At 37.6% G+C, this 10,998-nt stretch overlaps 1 protein-coding gene across 1 annotated transcript; it reads left to right on the top strand.

The window, feature by feature from the left end:
* Positions 1–3,260: 3,260 nt before the first annotated feature.
* LOC127175813 (uncharacterized) lies at positions 3,261–4,849 on the top strand (the record flags this gene model as incomplete). Its single annotated transcript, XM_051127091.1, has 1 exon — positions 3,261–4,849. A coding segment is annotated over one exon (894 nt), but the record flags the coding sequence as incomplete, so codon positions are not given.
* Between the last annotated feature and the right edge of the window lie 6,149 nt (positions 4,850–10,998).

Consider the following 10,998-nt stretch of genomic DNA (forward strand, 5'->3'; position numbering starts at 1 on the left):
CCATATTTATAGAAATATACATCTTACATTGCGTGCACGTTCTTGCCAAGGGCAAAGTTATGTACAGCTAAGCAGCTGTCTGCATGCGTTTGCATGAGAGACACGCCTTGACGTGTGCTATGTTGAGACGTAAAACATCTCTGACCAGAAGAACATTATTTTGTACATATCACACACCCTTCAATGAGGCAGTGTCACAGCCTCTCAACGTCTGCTGGACTCTGGTAAGACGCCAACATAAATTTGAATTGCTTAGCTTTCGCTGTGAACCAGCACGGAGGACAGTGGATGTGAAAACTGATGAATTTTTAATTTACACCCTTGCATCTGGGAATAAAACAATTCTGTGCATCTGATTAAAATGTGAGGCGTCTTACATCAACAGTTGCTTTTGTGTTTGTTATTCACAGTTTACCACACAAAAAGATTTGCAGTTATCTACAAAATTAAACACAAGGGAGACACATTTAATAGGAGCTGAGAGAAACAGGAGGCAAAATGTGGTGTTGTTGTTGTTGTTGTTGCTATTACGTCCAGATTACACAGGCCTGGTCTCCCATCTGCCACAGTCATAAGCATGAGTGGTGCACATCTAGCCTAGGGGCCTCCATATGTACATTCTTCCCCTATGTCATTAAAATGAGCCTCACTACCTAACACTTGATTACAGCCTAAACAAACACAAGTACAATTATTGTAATGTTCAATTAATTCTGTTGCTGGTTTAACACCGCAAGGCCTAATGCACAAATCCATTATTTTAAGGCATGTCATATGTTTTGTCCCATCTGTTTACATTCACTTAAACTGTACTGTACTTACATGTAAACCCCACCAGAAAGTTCAGCATAGCAGAATTGATATGCATGGTCTCAGTAGAATGCATAAGTTAACAGATCTGCTTGCCGCTGTCCAGTGGTTTGTGTGGATGTTGGTTCACCTGTGGAGCATTTGGCTTCCAATAGTGATGCAGGTATGATGGCAGAACCCAGAAGACCTAGTTTGCTGCTGTTTCATTTGAGATTTTTATATGGGGTTTTATAATGGTGTTTTTCAATTTATGAGTGAAATAAGCCTGTGAAAACCATAACTTGATGATACTTTGACATTTTGTTCTACACAAGTAAATTGCACACAATCACACCAAAAATGTGAATTTTGAAGTATATGTGCTTATGTTTGAAAACATATGTTCCTAATAAGTAACTAGATAAAATGTTAAAGTATCATAAAGTTATGTTTTCCACAGGCTTTATTATACTCATAAGTTGAAAAACACCATTAACAAAAAAAAAAAAAAAAAAGGAAAATCTCGAAGGAGCCAGTGGGAAATTAGCCTTCCGGATTCTGACGTCACACCTTCACCACAACTGTTGAGGTCATTTCTTCATTAACATTTAAAAGTTTGGGGCCAATAATGGCTTGTTTTCAGGACCAAACAACCTGATCCAGCTTGCGTTTCCACCACCAACAGTACCCTTACTTGATAGGCGTAGAAAGGTAGCGATAAAAGCCTGACAATAACAAAAAACTTTTTTGTTAAATGTCAGTTATCATGAACAATAATAGCCATTCTAAAAGTATAAGTACAAGGTATAAGATGCTTAAATAAGAGGTAATAAAGACAAAAGCAAACAACTCAATCAAACATATTCTACAAAGTCAGTGCTGTACTAGCTCAAAATAAATATAACTTTAGCTCAGCCAAAATTATATGACCAGGAACAAATAATATATTCATGAGACTAACGATTGCCTGTTAGATACCAGAACGAATTGTAGCTCATGTTTAATCACTACAGAGACATCAGAGCCAGCAGCAAATGTCAGGAGGACTAGCCAAGCTAAGGCCAAGCTAGCCAAGCTAATACTGTCACATGGAATTGATGTCAATGCCGTTGAGATTCTGCAGCAAAGTGATGATATCTCTGATCATTATCTAGTCTCGTGTATTCTCCAGATGACTAAAACTGTAAATTCAACTCCTTATTACAAGTATGGTAGAACCATCACTTCTACTACAAAAGATTGCTTTCTAAGTAATCTTCCTGACTTATCTGAATTCCTCAGCATGTCCAATAGCTCAGAAAAACTTGATGATGTAACAGAAACTATTGACTCTCTCTTTTCCAGGACTCTAGATACGGTCGCTCCTCTGCGCCTAAGGAAGATTAAGGAAAATAGTCCGACCCCGTGGTATAACGAGCACACTCGCGCCCTAAAGAGAGCAGCCCGGAAAATGGAGCGCAGCTGGAGGAAAACAAAATTAGAGGTTTTTCGTACTGCTTGGCGGGAATGTACCCTATCGTACAGAAAAGCGTTAAAATCGGCCAGATCTGACTACTTTTCGACTCTTTTAGAAGAAAACAAACATAACCCTAGGTATTTATTCAATACAGTGGCTAAGTTAACAAAAAATAAAGAACCAACAGGCACTGACTATGCCCATCAGCATAGCAGTAATGACTTTATGAACTACTTTACTTCTAAGAACGATACAATTAGAGACAAAATTGTCACTATGCAGCCGTCAATTACAGTGTCGCATCAGATAGTGCGCTATAGATTTCCTGGGGAACAATTCAACTCATTCTCTACTATAGGTCAGGAAGAATTGTATAAACTTGTTAAATCATCTAAACCAACAACTTGTATGCTAGACCCTATTCCATCTAGGCTACTAAAAGAGATGCTTCCAGATCTCATAGATCCTCTGCTAAATATTATTAATTCATCACTGTCATTAGGATATGTCCCCAAAACCTTCAAACTGGCTGCTATTAAGCCTCTAATTAAAAAACCACAACTTGACCCCAACGAATTAACTAATTACAGACCTATCTCGAATCTCCCATTTCTGTCAAAGATATTAGAAAAGGTTGTATCCTCACAGTTATCTTCCTTCCTACAGAAATATGATATCTGTGAGGATTTTCAGTCAGGTTTTAGACCGTACCATAGTACTGAGACTGCTCTTATTAGAGTTACAAATGATCTACTCTTGTCATCCGATCGTGGTTGTATCTCTCTGTTAGTGCTACTGGATCTTAGTGCTGCGTTTGATACTGTTGACCACAACATTCTCTTGAATAGACTTGAGAATTATGTTGGCATTAGTGGTAGTGCATTGGCATGGTTCAAATCGTATCTATCTGACCGCCATCAATTCGTGGCAGTAAATGATGAGGTATCATATCGATCTCAAGTGCAGTATGGAGTACCACAAGGCTCAGTACTAGGGCCGTTACTCTTTACTTTACATGTTACCCTTGGGTGATATCATCAGGAAATATGGTGTTAGCTTTCACTGCTATGCTGATGATACCCAGCTCTATATTTCTTCGCGGCCTGGCGAAACGTACCAATTTGAAAAACTAATGGATTGTGTAGTTGAGTTAAAAAATTGGATGACAAGTAATTTCTTACTGCTAAATTCTGAAAAAACAGAGGTGTTAGTTATTGGGCCTAAAACCTCAGCGTGTAATAACCTAAAACACTGTCTAATACTTGATGGCTGCTCTGTCAATTCTTCGTCATCAGTTAGGAACCTAGGTGTGCTATTTGATGGTAATCTTTCCTTTGAAAACCACATCTCTAGTGTTTGCAAAACTGCATTTTTCCATCTCAAAAATATATCTAAACTACGACCTATGCTATCAATGTCAAATGCTGAAACATTAATTCATGCGTTTATGACCTCACGGTTAGATTATTGTAATGCTTTATTGGGTGGTTGTTCTGCTCGCTTAATAAACAAACTCCAGCTGGTCCAAAATGCAGCAGCTAGAGTTCTTACTAGAACCAAAAAGTATGATCATATTAGCCCGGTTCTGTCTACACTGCACTGGCTCCCTATTAAACATCGTATAGATTTTAAAATCTTGCTAATTACTTATAAAGCCCTGAATGGTTTAGCTCCCCAGTACCTGAGTGAGCTCTTATCGCATTATAGTCCCTCACGTCCGCTGCGTTCTCAAAACTCTGGCAATTTGATAATACCGAGAATATCAAAATCAACCGCGGGCGGCAGATCTTTTTCTTATTTAGCGCCCAAACTCTGGAACAATCTACCCTACAATGTTCGGGACGCAGACACACTCTGTCAGTTTAAATCTAGATTAAAGACCCATCTCTTTAACCTTGCTTACACATAACAAATCCACATTCTTATAATTCAAATCCATTAAAGGATTGTTAGGCTGCACTAATTAGGTCAACCGGAACCGGGAACACTTCCCATAACACCCGATGTACTCGGTGCATCGTCAGAAGAATGGCATCTACGCTAATATTAGTCTGTTTCTCTCTTATTCCGAGGTCACATTAACCACCAGATCCAGTCCGTATCCAGATCATATGGTCACTGCAGTCCCCCGGATCCAGTCCGAACCCAGCCCAGACGGTGGATCAGCACCTAGAGACGACCTCTACAGCCCTGAATGTCAGCGGAGTCCACATCAACTAGATGAGCCCCAGAGACGGATCCACATTAAAGACCACATCACCTAGACGGCTGTCGGCACAAGACCACGGGAACTTTGGCCAGAGGAGAACTGGCCCCCCGACTGAGCCTGGTTTCTCCCAAGGTTTTTTTCTCCATTTGTCACCGATGGAGTTTTGGTTCCTTGCCGCTGTCGCCTCTGGCTTGCTTAGTTGGGGACACTTTCTCTTAACACAATATTGCATTTTACTTTATTGTTTTTGATTAACTACCTTTACCTATAATGTGAGTGTTTAATGTTGCCTTTGGCATTGTTGATGTACTGTTTCCTATTTAATACTGTACAGCCGCCTTGTCACAATTCTGTATTGTTAAAGGCGGTATATAAATAAAGGTGACTTGACTTGACTTGACTAAGGTTGCTCTAGGCGGGATACATGAGCACTGAGCGCCCAGTGAACATCTGGAGCTCACATCTTCAAAACTGGCATAGCAAATTTTTTTAAACAACTTCAAGAAACATTTTCTATTTTCTATTTTTCATTCAAATGATGCGCTCACATTTTCTATTTCCTATTCCTAATTTTCAATGTTGCAAACAGTTGCGCTGAGTAAGATTTTTTAGGAAACAGTGATACATTTTCCTTCTTTTTCTTTTTTTTTCAGGATTATTTGATGAATAGAAAGTTCAAAAGAACAGCATTATTTGAAACAGAAATCTTGCAGAGATGCATGTCTTCACTGTCACTTTTGATCAATGTAATGCATCCTTGTTGAAAAAATTCATTCTTTCATTTCTTTTAAAAACTGGAGACAGACAGACAGACAGACAGACAGATAGATAGATAGATAGATAGATAGATAGATAGATAGATAGATAGATAGATAGATAGATAGATAGATAGATTCCTGAGACAGCAGAAACAGGATAAGGGACAGCAAGCAGATATTGTACTGTATCTCAAACACAGGTTCCTGTAAAAGCGATCAGGACTTACATGAGTGTGGAAAGCACTCAGCAACAGAGAAGGAGAATATGGCTGGTGCTGGGGGAGCTGAGTGCTTGTTTATACTGCCTGTAAGAAGGATGGTGTACATGTGTGCTCTGAGGGTTTCACATCAGATGGTTTCCACATCAACTCTCCCCGGACCATCCGGTGAACAGCCATCCTGACAGGCAGATACAGTGGTGCAGTTTAAAGATATTGAGGATGACCAAAGTGAATTGTGGGTAATAACACACACTCTGAATGAGCATCTGGAAAGTGTAGATAACATACAAGGGGGAAAAAAATGTTCTGTGCATCTGATTTTTACATTGGGCAACTACATTCTCATGTTTTCTAATTTGAATCACAGAACGAGTTTGGATATTCTAGCTGTTTTTATCTGCAGTCCAAAAAATTAAGGGTCCCACTTTATATATATATATATATAACTACTATGTACTTACATTTAAATTAATCATTTGATACAATGCACTTATTGTGTACATACATGTTTTACATTGTACTTATATTTTAAAAAATACCTGCATGTAATTACATCTGTAAATAATTTATGTGATTATATTTAGAATTACACTGTTGACCCATCCCCTGCACCATAACCCACCCATAAACCTAACCATACCACCAAACCTGTGCCAACCTTACCCATATCCCACCTCAATAGCAGCAAAAGTGGTTTGTACAATACAATATGAATACAATAAGTATATTGTACTTATTTTTTTGATGTAAGTGGTTCCAAAAAAAGAAAAAAAAAAAAAAAAAGAAAGCAACAACAACAAACGTAAATCACATAAATTCAACAAATGAACTTTAAAATATAAAAACCTAATATATGTTAAATTTAGCTAGTTTCACGCAACACTGTATATATATATATATATATATATATATATATATATATATATATATACAGTGCTGCTTGAAAGTTTGTGAACCCTTCAGAATTTTCTATATTTCTGCATAAGTATAATGCAGAACATCATCAGATTTTCACACAAGTCCTTAAAGTTGACAAAGAGAATCCAATCAAACAAACAAGACAAAAATATATACTTTGTCATTTAGTTATTGAGAAAAATGATCCAGTGTTAAATATTTGCGAGGTGCAAAAGTATCTTTGCTTATCTGTTGTGTCTGTTGTGACTCCTTTTTGAAGCAATAACTGCAGGTAACGTATTTTGTTACCACTGATCAGTCCTACACAACGACTTGTAAGAATTTTAGTCCATTCTTTAGTACAGAAACACTTGAACCCTGTGATATTGGTGGGTTTCCTCCTAAGAACTGCTTGCTTCAGGTCCTTCCACAACATTTTAATTGGATTAAGGTCCGGACTTTGACTCGGCCATTGCAAAACATTACTTTTGTTCTTGTTTAACCATTTTTTGGTAGAATGACTTGTGTGCTTGGGATCGTTGTCTTGCTGCATGATCCACTTTCTCTTTAGATTTTAGTTCATGGACAGATGTCCTGACATTTCCCTTTATAATTTGCTGATATAATTCAGAATTTATTGTTCCATCAATGGCAAGTCGTCCTGGCCCAGATGCAGCAAAACAGGCCCAAACCATGATACTACCACCACCATGTTTCACAGATGGGATAAGATTCTTTTTATGCTGGAATGCAGAGTTTGTCTTTCTCCAAACATAACACATTTTATTTAAACCAAAAATTATATTTTGGTCTCATCCGTCCACAAAACATTTCTCCAATAGCCTTCTGGCTTGTCCACATGATCTTTATCAAACTGCAGACAGGCAGCAGTGTTTTTTGAGAGTTGTGGCTTTCTCCTTGCAACCCTGCCATGCACACCATGGTTGTTTATTGTTCTCCTGATGATGGACTCATGAATTTCAACATTAACCAATGTAAGAAAGGCCTTTAGTTGCTTAGAAGTTATCCTGGGGTTCTTCGCAACCTCGGAAACTATTATACACCTTGCTTTGGAGTGATCTTTGTTGGTTGACCATTTCTGGGGAGGGTAACTGTGGTCTAGAATTTCCTCCATTTGTACACAATCTGTCTGACTGTGAATTTGTGAGGTCCAAACACTTTAGAGGAGTTTTTTCTCTTTTTTTTTCACTTGTACACTTACCACTTGTAAGGGGAAAAAAAAAATTAAAAACAATAAAAATTTGGGATGATATGCTTTAAAATGCAATCTAGTGAAATAATAAATAGGGGGATGTTGTTTCTGTAAATTGGGTGAGCAAATTGCTGCATTTGTAGTCATTTTCCACAGTAAAATATTGTCAGACTGATTGCTTAGAAAATAAATAGCACACCTTAAATAAACTGCATGACTTAAGCAATATTAAACATGATAAAAGTAATGAAAGTAAAAAAAAGTCATACAGTCAGCCTGAAAAAAAAAAAAAAAAAAAAAACTATAAGTCCATCTACACTTCAACAAAATCTCCTGCTGAAAACGGTATCAATGCAGCATTTAGACATGGGCCAGAAGCCAAATTCCTGCTGCGATATTCTCTGTACACTGCACAGTTCTTCCACCAGAATCCTTTCTGTGATGCGCCTTGATCCGTCTGGACACCTGCCAAAACACAGCGCTGGCCAGCCATTAAAGAATGCCAGGTAGGGCGAAAGAATCATAGTTCCTGATGGAGGCTTGTCAAATGTTTGATATTCTCCCAGTGTTGGTATTGTCTGTTGACAGCAGATCTCAGAAAAAGTTGATTACACAGATTCCAAAGCCACTAAGATCCATCTTCATGTTCTAATGAAGCATATGCTTTAGCTGGAATCTTGGCCTGTCTTTGAAGACTAACAGCCTGCCCTTTCGGCAGCTCATTATATAGAAGCAAGATTCATTCATCCACCAAACCCATAATGACTATGAAACTAAATATACTGCATGGTACAGAATTGTAGATTGTTTTACATTTTAAGAAGAAAGTATGAGATGTGCATTTTTAACATGTTGCTAATTGCAATACATTTTTATTCTTAAGAGGAAAAAAACCTTCAGTCTGAACATTCTTTGAGAATAATTCATCCTAAGAACTTTTCTTAAGAAGACATTTTTTAGAAACCAGGCCCTGGTCTCTATGGCTCATGTTTCATTTCAAGTCCATTAGGTATAATTTGCCATAGCCAAAAAAAAAAAAAAAAAAAGTTTTGTCTGATATTGTGTGAAATGAGTGTTTGATTACTTAAAAGAAAACAGCATATCTCTCCACAACAAGCAACTAGAATGTCATACTGGAACAACATTAGGGTGAGTAATTTTCGGGTGAACAAACCCTTTATGAATACTACTAATGACATAGAAATATCCATTTTGTTGATCTTTGGAACATTGCTTGCATTGATCCACAACATTAATCCACAGCCAAGCCTACAGTTTCTTTTTAGCCTGATTGTTAATTAAATCGGATACTTCAGCCCAGAAAAACAACATACTTTGTCATTTATGAGTTTTTCTGTTTTAGTAGAATCTCTGGCTTAGCTGAAAAATCCCCCTGTAAACTCCACCATGTGCACTTTGCTAAGCCCAGAAGAACCCTGCTTAGTTCAGTTTTCCTTTGACAGCAGTCATAAAACCCAACCTAAGAAGCGCAATGTCATTTAGCATGCATGCTATCAATGTTATCATAAGAATATTATTTGCTCGACCCAATATACAGTAGAGGCTCATAAAAACAGATGGGACAGTTCTTTAGAGACATCCAAGCACATCCAAGAATCTTCATCATCTTCAATACACCAGTAACCTCAAGATCACCCTTCGTGAGTTGTTCCAGAGCATTTCCCATCATTCTTGACTTTTTCTCTCTCCTATGGAAGCAATTATCATTGGTTCTTCTCCTCAGCTTCTCTTGCACTACACACAAAGCACTTTTTCAGGCAAGGGCAATCATGCTCAGAGGTGCTCAGGCGGTAATACAAGGGGTCTTGCCCCTGTGAGGCAGGTGGAAGTTATTAAAAGTGTGCAGTTGCCAAATCCTTTCACAGTTTTCATCTGGAAGTGATGAAGTGTCGTATGGCAGGGCAACACCTGTTGGCACACCTACTGAGGCATGGGAACAAGGCGAGGGTTTTCTTCCCTCAGGAACTGGAGGCCTTGGCATGAAAGACATACAAAAATTTTGTGAGAGGTTTCTGGTGTGTTTTTGTTTTCTGGGATTGATATATTCATGCATGGTTACTTCATAAGATATTAAAGTCTGATGCATTGTACAACACAAAATTAACAATTAATGCTTTTTTCCTGCTTCGGTTAAGTCATTAGCATACACCTCAGTGATCTAGATTTATTTCGGCACTGTTCTTAATTCTTGAAAAATGTGTCTGTGCTTTGAATAATTTTTTTATAAAAATGTCACTGGATTTAATTTCTATGCAAGTAACTCCATCTGTCCTTGATCCCCCGCTCTCTGCAATAAAACTGTGGAAACATTGCACTGCTGATGAATGAGCTATCAAAACCAACAGATGGAAAGCCATTCGATTCAGCAAAAAATATTATATTTAAGTGAACTTGGCTGGCTTTTTGGCCATATTCTCAACTAAAGAGCTTTATATAGCAAAGTTAGAGCATGTATACATGCATGGAGATCCTGAGTTACAGAACCCAGATCCCAGAAAGATTTACAGGCAGTAATAGTGGGAAGAGCATGACAGCCCAGCAGCCTCATCAGACCATGGATTATGTTCTTCTGGAAATGCTCGACAGATCACCCCAGCTGCCCAGACTTATCATGCCAAGAGTTGTCTTCCTGGCTGGAGTCCATTGGCCAGGAGAGAAGAACCAGCAGCTGGACTTTGTTATACATATTTCCATTTCCACAGTTCTTTAAAAGAGAAACCAAACCACCTTGCTGAATCTGGGCTAATGTTTGTTGCAGCAAATGAGATGTGCATTGTGTGATCATGAGGCCCCATGATTGACTCCTTGTGGGTTAATAAGTCAAAACCTTGGTGTTAATCCAAGAGTAATACTTCCACCTTAGTGGTTCACATTGGAAAAGTGCTTGCAATCACCATGAACTTTGTCATTACATAAATGATTACATTTTTTTAAATATATATAATGTTACTAATTAACATTTGTAAGACAATTTTAAACATAATTTTAAATTAACATTACAAATATACATTTAAAACAATTTAAAAAATAATTATCAAAATCACTGATTTACCATCTGTGCTGTTTAGAAACAAGAGTCACCTATATAAATTTGTATTTATATTTCTTTATCGTTACATAAGTTAACTTTTGTGGATCATTTTCCAGACTCTACTACATGTGTAATTTTAACATTTTAATTCAACTATAATTGACTGCATTATAATGCATTATAAATAATGACTGCATTATAATACATGACGATAAATCTCAAACTTGCTGATGCAGATCAATAAAAATAAGCCGCTAAAAAGAAAGTCACTTGGGATTTATTGAAAACAAAGTAAATCTGTAAGAAGGGGGTAAAAGATGGAGAGAAATGAAGCCCAGTAAAACACAGAGGCATCCATTCTCAAGTCTTCATGTATCTTCTGCAAACAAATATTAACTAGAGC

The sequence above is a fragment of the Labeo rohita genome, chromosome 14, assembly GCF_022985175.1.
Source record: "Labeo rohita strain BAU-BD-2019 chromosome 14, IGBB_LRoh.1.0, whole genome shotgun sequence".
Classification (NCBI taxonomy): Eukaryota; Metazoa; Chordata; class Actinopteri; order Cypriniformes; family Cyprinidae; genus Labeo; species Labeo rohita.